This window comes from Urtica dioica, chromosome 2 (assembly GCF_054948205.1).
Source record: "Urtica dioica subsp. dioica isolate 48M chromosome 2, U.dioica_male_clone48M_v1_H2, whole genome shotgun sequence".
Taxonomy (NCBI): Eukaryota; Viridiplantae; Streptophyta; class Magnoliopsida; order Rosales; family Urticaceae; genus Urtica; species Urtica dioica.
Genome location: NC_142757.1, coordinates 32099206 through 32119170, shown reverse-complemented (window position 1 = coordinate 32119170; position 19965 = coordinate 32099206). Strand labels below are relative to the sequence as shown.

At 42.2% G+C, this 19965-nt stretch overlaps 1 protein-coding gene across 3 annotated transcripts; it reads right to left on the bottom strand.

Moving 5' to 3' along the window:
• Nucleotides 1–1886: 1886 nt before the first annotated feature.
• LOC149404387 (transcription factor LHW-like) lies at nt 1887–5927 on the bottom strand. Of its 3 annotated transcripts, none has more exons than XM_089629782.1 (11): nt 5748–5927; nt 5092–5227; nt 4875–5021; nt 4500–4593; nt 4338–4379; nt 4162–4221; nt 3098–4042; nt 2887–2988; nt 2656–2802; nt 2449–2574; nt 1887–2366 (listed from the first exon to the last, which is right to left on the bottom strand). In XM_089629782.1, exons 2-11 carry the CDS (start codon nt 5187–5189, stop codon nt 2283–2285), a joined length of 1845 nt encoding a protein of 614 aa, XP_089485908.1. In that variant the 5' UTR covers nt 5190–5227; nt 5748–5927; the 3' UTR covers nt 1887–2282. The 3 variants fall into 3 exon arrangements, with proteins under 3 accessions (XP_089485908.1, XP_089485900.1, XP_089485917.1); XM_089629791.1 differs by having other exon boundaries at nt 1888–2366; nt 5092–5165; XM_089629774.1 differs by lacking the exon at nt 5748–5927 and having other exon boundaries at nt 5092–5539.
• Between the last annotated feature and the right edge of the window lie 14038 nt (nt 5928–19965).

Sequence of the window (19965 nt, the reverse complement as noted above, 5' to 3'; positions counted from 1 at the left end):
TTATACGTGACAACAAATCTACGGTGAGTATTGAACACAATCAAGTCCAACATGATCGATAGCATGTGAAAGTTGACTTACACTGCATCAAAGAGAAGCTGGATCTTGATGAAATTTGCCTACTATTTGTTCCACGTAAACGAGCAAACAATCGATATTCTAACAAACGGTCTTCATCGATCCATCTTTTCAATAACTAATGAGTAAGCTAGGATTATACGATATCTACATTCTTGCTTGAGGGGGATTGTTGGAATATATGTATTAATTAGATTTTCTTATTATTTATTGCAAGAAATTAACATGCCTAGGAAATCAATAAATTGATTATCAAATATAAGAAATTAGTTAGATAGAAGAAAATATTTAGGTATCATTAAATCTGATTATATCAGATAAATATCTTCTTGATTTTGTGGAGATTTTTATTTTTATTTAGGCTTTATAAATAGGTTGATCCCAGACTACTAAAAAATTCAATTCCGCCACTTATTATTTTATGGAAAAATTGTACAAAATAGCGATTTGAAACTTATTGATTAGCAAAATAGCCAACGTTTCAACTTTTCAGCTAAATAGTCAAATTAACGTTTTCAAAAAAATTTTGACAGCCAAGATTAAATTTTTTGGTGATTATCATAAGCAATTTATCAATATTCAAAAAAATTAATCTTGGGTTCAAAAAAAATTTTGAAACCAACTTGCTGCACATTTTGGCTATTTCACTCAATTAAGACAAACTTTGACTATTTTGCAAATTCATAACTTTGAATTGGCTATTTAGCTACATCACCCTTATTTTATATATCATAATGGCTGAAAGTTCAATACAAAATAAAAGGAAACATAATTCCTACAAATCAGGAATTCCACATAATAAAAAAGAAAATAATTATTACATCAATTATATAGATACTAGATCTAATCTAATAAAAACAATATTCTCATCCTAAAGCTCTATATTTCAACACATAGTCGTCTAACTCAAAATTTAAAATTTCAGAAAATTGCGTAAAATTTGCGGTAATTTGAGAAGTCCGACACGTTTACGACCATGTGTGTTTCGCCATTTTGTGTCGGAGGTATTGCGTCAAAATTTTCGTGTCGTTGCGTCTATTAATGTCGTTTAGCCCATTGTATAAAACACAAAAAATCGGATTATTTTCGTCACAATTTTCGTGGCATTCCACTCCGCAATTTCGGTCGCGTCGTCCAAAAGCCGACCAAACTAGAAATTGCGTTATGTTTTTCAGCATATAAATTATAATTTTTAAGATTTTTTTCATTGGATGTTGTTTGTACTTATTTCATGGCGAACATATTATTATTTTAATATTTTCGGAGAGGTTACAAATTTTAAATTGATGTAAACTGGCAGTTAATTGTTAGGAAATTGTATATATATTTGAAACTATGAAAAATGATAACTTGTTAGTGAATTTCATAACTGGGGTAGTCCATAAAATTACGTTGTGCTTAGAACTTATTATGTGTGTTTCTTATATTGTGATTGATTTTGATATTTTTCAACTTATTTGTGTGTTTATTATATGTATTTGACTTTGAAATTTGAACTTATTATGGTTTTGTATTATATGTGTTTGTAATTGAAACATTATGTATATTTAGAACTTCTTATATGTGTATGGAACTTATTTTTTATGTTTGACATTGTGCAACATTATTTCCATCGCAATTGTCGTGTTTTACTAAAATTTTCGTCGGTCACCGCAATATCCGTCGACATAATTTTTTTTTCTTCATATTTTCACATTATTTCCGTCGCAATTTCTATCGACCACCGCAATTTCCGTTTTTTTGGACTATCGGTACAAAATCGGCAACCGACATTTCAAACCTTGGTCTAACTAATCATGACATCTCCTTGTGGGCATAAATCCCAACAAGTCCATCAGAAGAAATGGTAGTTAACTTGTCTTGGCAAGACATTGAGATTAGCATGCGCCACAGGAAGGCAAGTCGCTCAGGAGAGTGCGGATCCAGCATGGGCCTTGAGAGAGGCAAGTATGCACAAGATGTTCGAAGAGTTTGTGAAAAAAACTGAAAGAAAAAGTAGGCTGGCCATGACTCTCGTAGTCATGGTGCCGCGTGTGAGTAAGATTCTGTGGGGAAAAAAAATCTACTTTTAAGGATCCACAAATTGCAAAATTTTAAATTACAGCACATTACGATTTGTGTACAACAAAATCCTAGCATATGCAAGCAATGTAAGGACGGATTTATTTAGTAGTTTGAACTAATCATACATAAACGCACAATAATTAGGATTGTAGACGGCTTCTCTTGCGCTGCAAAAGATGCAATAGAGGCCAGAAAATCTCCATTCTGTGAAATCCTTTGGTAGCCTAAACCATGGATTACAAATAGTTAGCATGTAATTATTAAGACTTATACTTTTTTTTTAATTTAAATCTAGTTCAGTAATACCTCAACTACAAAGTCAGCCCATGACCTATTGGAGCGGTTCTCCAGCAAACCATTCAAGATTGTCAAATCAAGTCGTCTAATGAGTTGTGCTATCTCCAGGAAAAGACCAGGATCGTCGCATAAGACCTGCGTGAAAAGTGGCGCGATTTGGAATCAAGCACCGAAATACATCTCCAGAAATTGAAATGGAAAATTAAAAAACCCGACCTTTATCAGCATGTGTCCTGGGAGTTCGAGATCTTCGACGACGATGGGGCAACCTGGGCTTTCTGTTCCACAGTCAAATCCCCAGCTTGTCCCATTGTGCGAAAAGCCATTAGATTCAATTGAGTTTCTATTCCTGCTCTCGTACAGCTGCCAAAAAAAATAGTTATTAAATAAACATACATATTTACTCAGATGGTCAAATTTTCAAAGGAAGCATATATATATTCGTACTTCCGGATAGGCAAGTCCTTTAAGTTTCTGCGCTTGGCCAGACACAGTGCTCAGGTACAGCATGTGCTTTATGGTACGATCCAAAAGACCGTCAATGCTACACTGAACTTGCGATAAAAGAAATACACACTTGGTTAGCCATAAAGCATAAGTACTGGTAGAACAGATTTATCATCTTCAAACCATGGCTAGGGTACAGAGAAACTCTCACCTTTGAACCGTTAGGAATGAGTTCTCGGAGCTCTTTCACTCTGTCCTGTATTAATTGTCTGTCTCGCGGTCTCGGCCTGTGAGTGATCCCATTTTTTGGACGGCTAGTTTTCAGACTGAGTAACTTTTTGGGCGTATGATTATTACCTTTCTCCTGTGGCCCTTCGTTTGTTAACGTGCTTCCCATGGCATTAAGAGAGGCTGAACTCTCAATTCTTTCAAAAACCGAAGGTCCTGCAAAGCTACATGGGGCTAAGAGGTTTTCTATGTTTGATACTTCTTTTGATTGAACTTGTGGTTGAGTAGTGCAGGATTGTATTGGCGAGTTAGAACTGCGTGACGGGCTCGAGGACTGGTCCTCTGAGCTTCCGCTAAATAAGTTTGTAGTAAAAGCCGCTGAAACATAGTCCGACTCGGTTCTTTGAGAAAGCCACGATGGGTCGGTCATGTCTGCAAGATCTTCATAGGAGACCCAACATGATTCTTCGGTAAAACCATTTGTTTTTCCTAGAGGAGATGTTGACAATTCATCTGCTTTGATGAAGCTGTAGAGCTCGTCTGCGCTGCTTTTTGAACCTCCCTCGTTAATTAAGTGAAGGTCACTTCCAAAAAGTTGTATCTCCATATCTCCGGAGGTATATCTGTTAACCTCGTTCAACAATTCTTCCAAGAACTCGAGATTTAGATCACCTAGCTCTTCTTCTGGGCACTTGAATTCAAACGTCTCCGGGTTATTACCTCTTGAAGATGATCCTACCGCGTGATCACTTCTGGTTTTGGAATCGTCACATTCAAAATCCTCCGGTTTCTCATATTTCACCCTTTTGCACGTTGAAGAGGGAAACTCGCTATTGCCCATCGATGTGAAAGCGATACTCTCTGTCATCTTTCGGTAGGAGTTGAATCTATCCTTTACTAAACTAACAGCGGAGAGATTTTCAGCAACCTTTAACCTCAACAAAGATCGGGGCAGAGCCATAACGAATAAAAAAAAACCACTCGTTTAGCACTTGAGTTAACGAACTACCATAACTTCTATAAACAAAGTTCATGAGGAAAACGAACCTCTTCAAGTGATCCAAGTTGGATGACCCCATATGGAAACACAGGTACTAGCAAAATCGTCTGCGATACAAGAGTTCAAAACTTTTTAGAAATTACATCATTTAAATGGAACACCATGTCTATATGTTTATACTTTTTCTTGAAGAGTATGTTTATACATTTTATGATTCAATTACCTTGATACCTAACGCAATCTGAAGAAGCCATTTGTCTGTCCACTGTCAATGGAAAATAATTGTGTTTGGATGATCAGATCGAGCAGTTGAATATCTGTTTTTGAATATATATTTATATATAAGGAACTCGCTTCTATTATTTGCTATGATTACGATTCTTACATCAGGAACTAGCTTGCTTTCAAATTCTCTGCTAAAGAAACTGCTGATTGAAACCCACATATGATTCCCTGTACATGCCACCTCACCAACCAATCTGAGAGAGTTTCGAAAGTCAACTGACTATTTTACCATTATAATATACATACATATATATATATATATATAGAGAGAGAGAGATTATTATCATTTTCAATATTATATATGCAACGATGCACCATTTTTTGCTCAAGCACCAGAATTGTGGCATCAAACCTCTATTTCACAGCATCTCTTCTTAAGACAATTTAATTAGAGGATAAAAAATGAAGTGCCTCAAAGATCCTAAATAGAATAAGAAACATCGACACGGTTTAAACATCATAAACTAATCCCTACCCTTCTCCAAAGGCGTAGTGAAAGCGTGACATATTAGCCACCACAAGTCCAATACGGCATCCTTCGAGTTCACCCTCAAATGATTTGGTTTCCCAAGTTTCTTCTGGTTTTGTATCGTCATAGTACCCATCCTCGCACGTCAAAATCCTGAATTCAGATCAATATTACCCCATAACCTTACGAGGAAACAATTTGAAAAACTAAAATGGAAACTTACAGAGGAGTCTGGTGTTTGAGCTTCCAAAACACAGAGTACTTCCAATGCGTGTCGTCGCAAAGGCTGATCAAAAACTGCCTCAAAGCAGTAGAACCCATTTTCTTAACTTTAAAGTGCTCTAAACAACCAAAATTCCCTATTCAACACAAAGCAACTAAGACTTGAAATGATTTTATACACACACAAACAGACACACACACACACACACCCCTATTAGAACAACGGCTATGATTATGTTTTAGCTAAAGGGCTTCAAAAGTGAAACAAGTATGGGAGAATTTGGCTTTCTAATCAAGCTCAAACAGAAACTCCATGATCAATAGGAAGGGTTCCAACACAAAAGCTTACTATAACGTTTTAAAAAAGTGCAAATTATAAACATTGCTACCTCCTAAAACAATAGTCAATTCCAGGTTAAGCACTACACGTTAGCACTAAACAAATAAGGAATGAAAGTTTGAATATTTCACTACACGTTAAGCGCTAACACATATTTTGGGAATAGAAATATAATATAATACGCATTTTCTTTATTTTCAATTCGTTCTACCACGTCATACAAATGATGATGAGATGGTCGAGTCACCGAGTTAAAAAAAAATTATAAAAAACACAAGGTTCTATTATAGAAAATATATCTATGAATAATTCGATACCTAAAATACTGATTGATCAATCAAACTTGTGATCGGAAACTGTAGGTGTTGCGATGGAATTCGTTAGCATCGATTTCGCGATGCATACCAGAACCCAAAACTTCAAACATTCGGATAGGAAATTAAAATCCAAAACAGGGAGAGAAAGAGAAGTGTTTGTTTGGCTCTTTTCAATCACAAAAGTCCAAGTTATGCACTTAAAACGGCTTTTTTTCCTCTCCAATTGCCCTTTAACTAATACGACTCTATACTTTCGCCTTTTAGTTTTAATACCCGCCATAAGTTTCCACTCACATTTATTTTATACATAATGATATTGTCGACTACGTATGATCTTATTTTTTATATTTTTAAGCGTTGAACTGTCGTAATCTCACAATAGTTTTTTTAATTTATACTAATATAGACCTATGTCACCTACTTTTGTTTTATCTGTTACATAAATGTGTTTTGTTTAACGATTTAGCACTCTCCTTTTTCATCAAATACGGAATCATAAGAATTGTGATTGGTCAATGAAGTAATCGAGATGATGATTTTCGTCGTGGCCCCTTTGTATGTAAGCTTAGACTCGGCCTTGAGATCGTTTAGGACACATGTTATGCTTTTATCTCATTAGTTCGCCTTAGTTCAAAAAGTGAGACTTGGCCGTGCATGACTCAGAAAAAGAGGGATTGATTCTACCAAGGAGAGGTGGTGGTCATGGATCTACGTTTGGTGGATCTTTGAAGACTATTTATACGGGTTGTGATGGTTATTAATAGTCATTACATACACCTCGGCCGAATCACTCAATTCATAAACCTCTTTCCTTCCTTTTATTTTAGAAATAAACTCTCTATTTTATTTTGGCACTCGGTCATAGCTATTGCTTTACTTGGCTGAGCAATTCCTAGTACTATTGTGGCTTGAAAATTGATTTTAAGTCACGAGCAATTCCTAGTTATGAATGAGAGTTCTCTAAATTAATAATTGAATATCTACCACACACACACATACATATCCTGAGTTCTAAAGACATAAGAGCATGTAAGTACTTATTCAAGAATATTTAATAACAAAATAACAATAAACTCATTCAAGATTGAATTACAAAATAACAATCAATCATTCTTCGTGTCTGTATTTCTATTTGAAGTTCTGTCAAAGCCAACAAATAGAGAGATAGAGAGTATTGCCTGCGAAAGAAGTGATTGAGCAGCGGCGAAATCACCATCTTCAGTCAAATTCTCTGCCTTCTTCCTCAGGGCGAGCGCTTTAAGGCTCGTAATCGCGTTGAAGCTTCGAAAAATGTTAATCGCGTTTTTGGATTAGCACTAACAACCGTTCGTGGTTCGATCTAGGGCCGGACCCTATGACCGCACAAAGGTTCGGTTTGGTGAAGTTCTTTGCTTCTCGTCGTGTTCTTGTCATTCGGATCTTCGGGTCTTCGGGTCCTTGAGTTTTCGGGCTTGGGATCATCTGCGTTCTTCGTGTTCTTCACGTTCTTCGCCAAGTTCTTGAGTATTTGCTTCTATGAGTCTTCAACCCTTTAAATCTTCCACGTTCTCCGTGTTTTTCACGTGTTCGTGTTCTTCACGTTCATCGTATTCTTCGGATCTTCTAGTGTTCGGGTCTTCGGATCTTCGAGTCTACGAGTCTTTGGATCTTCCACTTTCTTCGTGTACTTCGTCGGGTCTTCGAATCCTTGCTCATTCACCTAAGCACAAGAAATTATGAATCTAGAGGGACGTGGAGGGTTTTCCCTCAGCGCGCGCTCCGACGGCAGGGTGGTGATGGATGAGATATTTATAAGAGCCAATGGTTTGGTGAAAAGTACTTGGTTGGGTGGTGGGGATGGCCGGGTGGTCTTGGCCGAGTGAAGACGGTCGAGTGGTCTTAGCCAAGTGAAGACGGCTGGATGGTTTTGGCCGAGTGAAGACGACCGGGTGATCTTTGTTGTCGAATGAAGACAGCCGGGTGGTCTTGGCTGAGCGAAGACGACCGGATGATCTTGGCCGAGGGAAGACGACCGGGTGGTCTTGGTCGAGTGAAGACGGCCGAGTGGTCTTGGCCGAGTGAAGACGACCGGGTCTTGGCTTGATTATGCTACTATGAAATGCAAGTTCAGGTGGACCTAGCCCAAAATAGTAGCAAAGTTCATAACTAAAAAAAAGTATCTCAATTAGCAGTTTACCACACCATTAATAAACTAGATTACTACATGTTTTGCTACGAAATTTATATCCAGCTCGGAAGAATAGGAAATACCTCAGTTCTTCCTAGATGCACAACCTCACCAACATGTTGGTTACAACCATATCCAACTGAGCCGCACGCTTAACGATCTCTAGCTTGCAATGTGCAACAGCGACCAAAGACGTACTTTGTTTGGCAACTTCATTATTTCTTCTGGACTCAGACTGGACAACAACTATATGTTCTCCACAAAAACCCCATATCCCTACAAAGTAAAAAAGATTTAAGAGATCGTCTATAAACAGGATAACTCAAATGTTTTTAAGTGGGGTCCACTTGTCAAATCTGAAAGTTTTGATTGATTCTTATTCCTTGTTGCGAGAGATATAAAATCGGTTATATATTTACCAAAATCAGAAATGTAGTGAATGAGAAATTGAACTCAAAATGTGTTAAAAGCAAGGTTCGAAATGTCGTTTTCGATGTCATTCTGAGTCTCCTGATTTATGGAAAATTAAATAGAAAAAATGAGAAAAATAGCAATTGATATGCCATTTTCAAATGTTGTTTACCATTGAAAACCGATATGCCGATGTAAACGGAATGGAAATAATGTTGCAAATTATATTAAAAATATATACACATAATATAAATATATAATTATATTAAAAATATATACATATATATATATATATATATATTTTTTTTTTTAATTTGTAAACTTAGATATATATATATATATATATATATATATATATATCAAAATAATATGTCTACCCAATACACATATTATATAAATTTGCATATATATTATATATAGTTCTATATATATATATATATATATATATATATATATATATATATATATTATATATAGTTCTATATTGACTTGGTTATATATCTATATTGCTTAAAGTAAATATCTATATTGTTAAAGTTTTAACGCATTGTTTAATACACGTAGATATTTAACCAAAATATCTACAAACGTTTACAAGTCTTTAATTATTATTTGTTTTTATTTCTAAACGTTTATAGATATACTGTGGGCTTATACCCCTTTCTGTTTTCATTAAGCCTACTTGGGCACTTGGGCATTTGTTGGCCCACTAGGGCTTTTAATAACCTCCTTCTCCAAGACACGATTCAAGCAACAAATAGACTACATCGTAACAAAAAGAGAGATTTGCATCAAAGTCACAAATTCGGCTCCAAATTGCAAATGAGTCACGACAAAAAAAAGGTGTTGCATAGATGTCACTTTGATTAAAAAAAAAAATAGGACCAAAATACCATTACGCAGATTTCAAAATAGATTCGCAGTCAAATATTTCGAAAAAAAAGTAGACTCACAGAAGAAATTACAAAAAGTAGACTCGCAGTCAAATATTTCGAAAAAAAAATAGACTCACAGAACAAATTACAAAAAGTAGACTCGCAGTCAAATATTTCAAAAAAAAAAAGTAGACTCCTTTCGAACACGAGACCACCGTCGCTGCTTCCGAGCAGGACGTCCATCGCCATCGCGTTCCCGGCCAGCATCACGCTCGCCGCCGCCGCCGCCACTCCGACGTCCCTCGGGGACGCCTTCACGGCCGAGCACGGCTTCGTCGCCGCCTCCTCCTCGCGATTCTTAGATCTAGATCTAAGAATCGCGCCGGATTCCGGGTTCACGCTCGACGAGGTCGCACGGTTAAGAATCGCGTTGGATTCCGGGTTCACGCTCGACGAGGTCGCACGGTTCTGCAGATCCACTCCATCTCCGACCGCCGCCGCCTTCGCTCGCACCCCTGGACGCCCCGGCGCGACTCGGCCGCCAGCCTCCTTCTCCGGCGGGCTGGTCTGCGCGGTCTGCAGAACCCGCTCCACCATCCTCGTGAGTTGAGCGAATTTTACGTTCGTATCGCGCTGAATCTCATCGAATCTCCGCCGGAACCAGCCTCTTTTGTAGGTGAGGGTAATTTAGACTTTCTATAGGTGACAAAAATGCAAATAAGTGATACGGATACAATTTTAGAAAATAAGTGACACAAATGCAAGAAATGACTGAAGTTGTGACTTCAGCCGCAAATGCCACTAACAAAAACCACCACACAAAAAAAAACGCCGTAACAAACTGAACATGACTCAAACGAAACAAACTTCTCTGAAAATCCACGAATGTCGTCGAAATATTGCTGAAAATAGACTGAGTCGTGTCGAAAGCGAAACGGAATCACCGAATGCCTCCGAAATTCACCAACTCCAGGGTGGTCTCCGCCGCTGGAGGGGATCGCCCGAGTTTCGCTAGAGCTCCGCCGTTTACTTTGATTTTCACGAATGTTGTCGATTACAATGTGCTTTTACTCTTTAAATGAAACAAAAATGACCGGTGTTTAATAAGCCCAACGACATGTTGTTTCGACGAATTTTCAGCGACATAAAACAAAAAAATAACAACATACTCTTTCGCGGACCATTTTTGCTCCGACAACAGGCCGCCGCCGATTCCTCCCAATTGTCACCGGTTCCCTATTTAAAATACCGATTAAAAGAAACACATTAATTGTGTGAATGAAGTGTAATTATAATTGTCCTACATGAATAATGAATTGAAAAAAAAACAAAACAAAAAAACAAAACAAAACTATGCTTTTATAGCAAAGTTTGCATAAGGATTTGGGTCTTAAAGTGACCCTTGCATAAGCTTTTATATCTCTTTATTATTAGTTTCACCTCTTTTTTAGTTATTACATGAATAAATCTTTAATATTATTTGTGTAACAAAACTATTAGCCAAACTTTTGTGACCGTTTATTGGGTTTACTGACCAGTAGTGGCTTAACGACTGGTAACTGGTTACATGAACGTTATTGACATCAGTAGCCTTAAAAGCCTAAGTTATATATATGCACTTTATGGGATATAATTAGGGATGGCAATTTGACCCGTTACCCGATTTATTCGGATTGGGTAATACCCGTTCTTTTAAGGTAAACGGGTAATACCCGTTAAGGTTTTAACGGGTCCGGGTACGGGTAACGGAATAGTCATCCCGTACCCGGTTACCCGGGACTAGACCCGTTAACTTTTAAATATTTAAAAAGATAATAAATTTTTATATGTTGCAATGAAGATGACCAAATTTACAATGAAGATGATCAATTTGCAATGAAGACTTCTTTTGTATTTTTTATTTATTTATTTTGAATTTTAATGTTATATATATTGTAATAGCACTTTAATATTTTTCACCTAAATTTTATTATTTTTAAATTTTATATTGTTGATGGATTTTTATTTTATAAACGGGTAAACGGGTAAGCGGGTCTACCCGATCCGCTACCCTTTCTTTAAACCGGGTAAACGGGTAACGGGTCCAATATTTTTAACCCGCTTACCCGGCGGGTATCCCGTTACCTGGCCCGTCTCAAAATCCGGGTAAACGGGTCCGGGTAACGGGTATAAAATTATAGCGGGTACGGGTAACGGAATAGGTGTACCCAGCTTTACCCGTACCCGTTGCCATCCCTAGATATAATATGCTATATGAACGTTTCTGAAATGATCAAATGTAAGCCTATAAAAGGCTGGTTAGTCTTTCCATTCACAATAGAAGAATAATGAGAGTTTTGTGGCATAATAAAAAATACACCTAAAATAGTTTTTTACTTGAATTGTTTTTTTCCTTCTTTCCCCTCAGTTCTATCAATGTTGTGTTAATAGTTTCTGGTACGTGTTCAAAGTCGTGAACAAAAATAGTGCATTGTTTATCCCGTACATCATTGTATCCCTATGAGGCGGTTGCTCAAGTTTTTCAACATCTGTTAGGAGAGCAATAACGTTTTAACGAAATCATCAAACGAGCTTCAACGTGTTTTGTCATTTCTTTTTGTTTATCGGTTTTGGTTAATCCGGTTTTATTTATTTTATTTCATTTTTCCATATCTATGTTATATATATATATATATATATATATATATATATATATATACATATATATTAGTTTCAGTTTATTATTTATTAAATAATATTATTGAAAGTTGTCTATTTATTTATTCCCGCATATATTAGTAGTAATATGACACATTATCTTGCAAAGAAAGCGTAGAAAACACACCATATTAAATCCCCGCAACCAATAGACAAAATGGTGGCTAACTTTGACCAAAATCATGATTTATTGATATCTTAGACACCATTACAAAGTAACCATATATATATGTATGTATGTATATATATATATATATATATATATATATATATATATATATTCTAGTCACAATTATTGGGTTCATACATTCTTACTGTACCCACAATCATAATTTTCTAATTGAATTTGGTATGATTTATAACAGCAACTAGATATATTCTAATAGCTTACCAATAAAAAACACATTTTTTAATCATATGTATATATGTATGTATATATATATTGTAGTCACAATTATTGGCTTCATACATTCTTACTGTACCCACAATCATAATTTTCTAATTGAATTTGGTATGATTAACAGCAACTAGATATATTCTAATAGTTTACCAATAAGAAACACATTTTGTAACCATATGTAGAAGCTCTCTAGTGGATAAACCAAACGTAAATCGCTGGAGGTATAAAATTAGCAAAACCGCAATAATTCTAAAGTGAACAGATTGATGTAGATTTAAAAAGACGAAACGGCAGTCTAAATATATATTTATACTATAAAATATATTTATACTATAAATATATACTTAATTTTTTTGCAAACAAAAAAATAACTATTTAAATATTTTTTTATGAAAATATTAAAGATTTATACCGCCGTTTCCTCATGTTATAATAACTTAATTTAAAATGATCGTGTGTTGTCGTTTTATACATTTTGATCTAATCCAATTGTCTGATTGCATTGTGATATAATAAAGCCGAAACAATGTTTTTACACCTAAAATTAACCAAAAGTAATTTTGACAAATTGTTTGATGGGTAATTAAATTAGGGCGAATTATGTTATCTGACGTTTTCGGGAAACCAGAAAAACAAAAAACACACGACGCCGACCGGACTTCGCCGACCGGATCGCCTGCCGGGCCCTGGCCTATGCACGCGCCGGCCCGCGCGCGCCATGCGCCCCCGGCCCACCGGCCCGTGCGCGGTATAGCGCCCCCGGCCCGTCGGCCCGGGCACGCACATGCGCGCCCTACTCCCTCGCCCGCGCGCGCCCTCTCGCGCGCGCCATGATCCCTCGCTCGCGCGCGCCCGGTCGCGCGCGTCTTGCTCCCTCGGCCGGGCATCCCACAGCGGGCGCCGGCACGTCCCTCCTGGGATGCCGGCCCGATCGCCCTCCTGGCCGGGCCCCCAGGACCATCGGCCCCCGCGCCCGGCAGGGCCCTACGCCCGTGAGAGCCCCGCGCTCGACCAGGCGTCGTGTCCCGCGCGCCCTGGCCAAGGACGCCACCCGCGCGCACGCCGCGCCCCGCGCCCGGCCATCCGGTGGGCCTTCAAGGGGCCGGCCCATGGCCTCCTCCAGGTCTATAAATACCCCCTCCTCTTCACTTGAGGGGGACCTTGACTTTGAGACTTTTGGGAAAAACTCTTTCTTGGAGAATTCTCTCCTCTCTTACCGCTCTCTTGTGACATTCCAAGAGTTCTCTCCTCATCTCCCGGCTCGGCTCAGAAATCCGAGAAGCCCCCTCGACGAGAGGGAGCGCGTTCTACTTCTGCGACCCGAGTCTTCACAACGCACAAGTTGCGCCCTAGCTTCTTGACCCTTGAGTTAGAGCTCTGAGCCACGAGTCAAGCAACCTCTCTAAAGTCTTCACTAGAAGCTACGAGCTGGGTCCTTCTCTAAAGCCTCAGGTTCTCAACCTCCGAGTCCAAGATAGCCACCACACCAACATTGAACTACGTTCTGACCTGATCCCGGACTATGGGTACGTAGGCAGCCAACATTTGGCACGGTCACACCCTCCAATACACACCTTAGGGTCTGGAGGGTGCAACTCGGCCTTCGAGTTCACATTTTTGGCTCGGGCGCGATCACTTGGTCCGGTCTTGGATCGAACCGCACGTAATTTTTAATCGTTGTTCATTTTTGTGCGAGAACATTTTGGAGCTAGAAGGAGGGGAATTCCTAACTTATACAGCCCGAAATCCCTTCTACATCCTCGACTTGAGAAAGACATGAGCGATCAACCACCCGTTCGTTCTGAGGGCGTGAATAACCCTGAGAACGCAACCGGAGTGAAGAAATACTTCTTGCGCTTTCGAGTGCATGGTGACGAGGAGTCTCTCAATGACGAGAGTCACACTCCCTCACCGCCTCCACCACAAGATAGCTGGGATAATCGCATCCTTGAGATAGAGGAGAAGATCCGCCAACTAAGGGCGGCCAATGCGAGGTACCACCGCCAACTGGTGAGTAAGGGACTCATGCAAGACATTCCTCAATGGGAACCTGATGACCTCGTAGATAGAGGACATGACTATGACCCTGACTACGAGGGCTTGGAAATTTCGGCGGATATCGAGACTTCTCTCACTAAAGACGGAGAACTCCCTATAGAGATCGAAGCCGGTCCTTCGAATCCACCACCTGAGAAAAAGGTGATACCTATTTCCTCCCAAGAGGAGACTTCCCGACGTTCAGCCCATGACTGACTTGGTCAAAGTGGAAATGTCAAGGAAGGTCAAGCAACTCGGCAAGTGATGCGTGTTACTCAAAACTCACGCCCCCGTGCCACTGACCGAGACCTAAGGGATCGGATTACCGCCAAACGAAACAGTCGTGGCGAAGACCTATGAGAGAGGTTGAGTGCCCGCCAGGGTCACAACCCCGCGGCCCCAATCAATAGGGACCCCCGCACGGCACAAGGATCGATGAAAGGCGCCAGGTGACTCCTCCCGAACAGGGAGTGACCCCAAACACTGGCCTCGATGTCATCACCATGATTCACAATCTTCGCAATGAAGTGCGTGATCTACGTGAAGGCGGCTTGGCCGGTGACACATACGGGGTCGTAGAAGAACATTCCTCGCCATTAACCGCCCAAATCCTTGCTGAGGTGTGCACGGGAAACTTCAAACTCCCGAATCTCCCTCTCTACAGTGGAAAAACAGACTCCACTTATCACATCCAACACTACGAAACTTGGATGATGATGCAGGGTATCTCACCTAGGGCTCTATGCCAGGCTTTTAGTCTTACCCTCATCGGACCCGGTTTCGAGTGGTTTAAGAATTTAAAACCAGGGAGCGTCCAATCATTCAAAGACCTGAAGGACATGTTCCTAGCACGATTTGCTACATCGATGGTTCAAAAGAAAACCAAGATGTACCTATGGTCAATCAGGCAAAAGAATAATGAGTCCTTGAGACAGTATCTCACTCGATTCACCGCAGAGTCGAACAAGGTCGACCGCTTCGACGACAGTGACGCAATAATAGCCATCATCGAGGGCTTGCGCACTGGGGACTTCTTAAAGTCCATCGTAGGCAGAGTCCCTTCTATAGTGGCCGAGTTAATGAACCGAGCCAAGACTTTCATGGGGGTTGAAGATTACCTCGACGGTCGTAGGAGCAATAACAAAAACTCCCGCCGTCGAGACGAGTCCGGCAACGAGCAGGGCAACCCCCGAAAGAGAGTGAACAAGGGAGGTCAAGCTTCTGACGGCCGACCCCCTACGTCTCAGAAATCGCGCCTTGCGAACAACTTCAGAGACTACTCGCAGTTCACACCTTTGAACGCCCCGGTAGATCGAATCTATGATGTGGCGCGTGACAAATTCACCACACCAGCTCCAATGAAAGGCGACCCCGCATCTCGTGATTGGTCCCGTTATTGTGAGTTCCACCAGAATTATGGTCATATGACCGCTCAATGCTTCGCGCTCAAGCGACAGTTTGAGACATTGATCCAAAGAGGCGAGCTCAAAGAGTTTGTTCTCCGAATGATAGGTGTTGCGGTCCCCACCAACGACAGGCCACAACCTGGGAAGGGTGGAGGAACCAACACTAACACCGACCATGCCACGATCGCAGCTACAGCAAACACACAACTCCACGTCGTCACCACCATACTAGGTGGCCTGCAAGACGGGGATGTAGCCCGGCAAAGAAAAAAGCTCCTTAGGGCTACCTCTCAAGAAGGCCTTGCCGGGCAGGTTAACCTCACCTATGAGGAACCTCCGTCCGTACCATACGAGAGGATACAATTCACCAATGAGGAGGCTAAGCGAGTTGTACATCAACACAATGGCGCAATAGTCCTCAAAGCCCAAGTGGCTAACAACTTGGTGAAAAGGGTCCTTGTTGATAATGGCAGCGCAGCCGATATAATCTTTAAGACCACCCTAGAGCGCATGAAGCTCGGAGGGCTCCACCCCGTCCTGACCCAGACACCTTTGTTTGGGTTCATGGGAGAAAAGGTCATGACCGAAGGAATCATCGATTTACCGGTCACCTTCGGAACCACCGGAGGTATTGAAGTCGTTCACATGGTCCCCTTTCTTGTGGTTGACCAAGAGTTGCCCTACAATATTATCATTGGGTGACCCACATTGAACATACTAAGGGCCATCACGTCCACATATCACCTACTAGTGAAATTCCCCACCGAGGAGGGAATTGGCGTCATGGCTGGTGATCAAACCCAAGCGAGGATATGCTACCTCCAAGGTGTGGATGGCAAGCCCGCTGAAAAAAGGGTTAACACGATCTACCAGCTGGAAGATGACTATCTGTGTGGCCAAAAAGACGCACGGCAGCTTGGGGAACTTGATCCCCGCGATGAGACCGAGAGGTTGAAAGTGGACACCCCTAATGATCTCACTTCGATCGTTCTCGACGAAGCCAAACCTAACCAGGTTATGAAGATCGGTGCACAACTCCCTCTCGCCATCAAAACTCAACTCGCGTCCTTCCTTCGGGAGTTCAAGGATGTATTTGCGTGGACTCATGCAGACATGCCTAGAATAGACCCCGATGTGATTGTGCACCAGTTGAACGATGACAAAAATATCGCCGAAAAAGTACAAGCTAGATGCGCGTTCAATCCCGAACGATACCTAGCTATAAACGAAGAAGTTGAAAAGCTTCTCTCCGCTGGCTTCATACGAGAAGCCAAGTACCCCAAGTGGGTGGCCAACGTGGTCATGGTAAAAAAGCCTAATGGGAAGTGGCGCATTTGTATAGACTACAAAGATCTTAACAAAGCCTGCCCAAAAGATTGCTTTCCACTTCCGCCCATCGAACAACTGGTCGACGCCACAGCCGGATATGAGCTACTAAGTTTCATGGACGCCTACTTGGGGTATAACCAGATACGAATGCACGAGCCAGATCAGATAAAGACAACTTTCGTCACTGATCGAGGCCTCTACTGCTACAAGGTCATGCCTTTTGGCCTTAAAAATGCGGGAGCTACTTACCAACGATTGGTAAACCGGATCTTCGCCGATCAAATCAGCAAGACTATGGAAGTATACGTGGACGACATGCTCGTTAAAAGCCTACTGGCTACAAATCATGTAGACAACCTAAGGGACATGTTCTTAATCCTCCGTTGGTACAAAATGAAGCTCAACCCTAACAAATGTGTGTTCGGGGTCGAGTTCGGGAAGTTCCTAGGCTACATCGTTAGCCGGCGAGGAATCGAAGCGAACCCTGAGAAAATCAAGGCACTCCTTGACATGAGATCTCCTCGATCAGTTAAGGAAGTCTAAAGTCTGACCGGTCGGATTGCCGCCCTCGCGCATTTTGTGGCTAAGTTAAATGACAAGTGTCAACCGTTCTTCAAAGCTATAAAGAAGACGGATGGCTTTGTATGGACGGACGAGTACGAAAAAGCCTTCCAAGAAATGAAGACTTACTTCGGAACAACTCTTTCCTTTCCAAGCCGAAGGAAGGCGAGATGCTCTACGTCTACCTCGTCGTCTCCAAACGAGCAGTAAGCGATGTTTTAATCCGCGAAGAAGATAAGGTTCAATGGCCTATCTTCTACGTGAGCAAAGCCTTACTCGACGCCGAAACGCGTTATACAGAGATAGAGAAACTCTCTCTCGCTCTCCTCGTAGCCGCCAAAAAGCTACGCCCCTACTTCCAGGCTCACCCTATCGCGGTCCAAACAGAACACCCCATCGGTAAAGCTCTTCAAAAGGGAACATCAACTCGCATAGCGATCGGGTCCCAAGAATTGAGCGAGTACGGAATCGAGTTCCACCCGAGACCGGCAATAAAGGCTCAAGCCCTAGCCGATTTTGTGGCAGAATTCTCCTATACTTCCAACGTGGGAAGAGCGGAAGATTACTCGACCGACGACTTGACGGCTCGAAAGAGAAAGGTTGACCCTACGGGTCCCATCTGGGAATTACATGTAGACGGAGCGTCCAACGCTCAGGGAGCCGGTGCCGGGGTGATTCTAACCAATCCCGATCGGGAGAAGTTATGCTATGCCCTCCACTACGGATTCCAAGCCTCCAACAACGTGGCCGAGTATGAAGCCCTCATTGTGGGACTAGAGCTCGCTCAAAAGCTCAACGTACAGAATTTACAAATACACTGTGACTCGTAGTTGATCGTAAATCAGGTTAAGGGTGACTACATCGCCAAAGAGCCTAACATGATTGGGTACCTGGCAAAGACAAATTCCAAGCTAGACGCCTTCTCTTAGTTTGAGATCATCCAGATCCTAAGAGAAGAGAACACCGAGGCTGATGCTCTTGCTCGCCTCGGTTTCGGCATCACCGAAGACGGGTTAGGAACTATCCCAGTCGAGTCTCTCTCGCGGTCATCCGTCTCACGGGACGAGGTTGGAACGATCGAGAGTACCGTTCATCCGACTTGGATGACTCCGCTTACGGACTTCTTGCGAGGAGGGGTACTCCCCGAAGACCGTAAAGAAGCTGAAAAGCTGAAGGCCCTCACATCTAAGTATGTGATAAGAGGCAAAATCATGTATAGTGTTTAATAAAGTCTGTTTAATAGTGCTTGTTGTCGCACGAAAATGAACAACTATTTAAAACCTCGGGCGGTTCGATCCAAGGCCGGACCAAGTGATCGCACCCGGGCCAAGAGTGTGAACTCGATAGTCTCGAGCTAGGGTTTTCTCCGATCAACCCGCCTCTCGGGAGAGGTAGGGGGTGAGGAGGAGGAGTGACCGTGCCTTGGTTGTCGGCTGCCTACGTACCCGTGCGTGGGATCAGGTCAGAACGTAGTTCAAACGTGTAGGACGCAGTGTGAGGCGCGGAGCCTTGGTGGATAGGCGTGCTCGACGAAGGAGACGAGGCACGAGGAGTCCTCGGCAGCGTCTCAGAACTTCGGAGATCACGTACGCGTCTAGCGTGTTAGACGCGCGAGGGGAACTCTAGTCGAGAACCCTAGGGGCGTGCTTGAGCACCGGAGAACGTTCGGTCAAAAGGAGCGACGTCCGGGAAGTCCCCGTGAGTGCTTCCGAACACTTTGAGAATGGGGGAAAGAGAAGAGAATCTGCTTCAGGCCAAATATGGCATCCAGAGAAGCAGAGAAGAGTAAGAAATCGAGCGTGTCGATAGGAGATGAAGAGAATTTATTGGATTGAATGGGATTCAATGGGATGGCTTTCCCCTCAATGGGAGGGGGTTTATATAGGTGTTTGGGGGCCTTAGAAGGTCCCTTTTTCGTCCATGTGGGACTAGGAACGCGCGTGCCATCAAGTGGAGGCGCATGGCGCGCGCGGCGCACAACGCGCGACGCAGGAGGCGCGGCGCGCAGGTCACCGGTCGCGGCACAGGATGCGCGGTGCATGGAGCGCGGGGCGCGGGCACGTCCTGGCGCGGCGCGCTGCCTGCTGCACGGCTGGCCGGGGCAGCGTGCTGTGCGCGCGGCGAACGACTCGTCTTGCCGGGCTTTTGCGGGCCTTTAGGGGTCTTCGAATGCCATTCTTCCCACGTGAAATATGAAGGTTTCCACTTGACGAGAGTGACTCGACTCGAGGAGCAAGGCTCGACTCGATGAGAGTGACTAGTGGCTTGACTCGAGGAGCGACTCGAGAACAACTCGAGGCTCGACTCGAGGAACAACTCAAAGCTCGACTCGAGG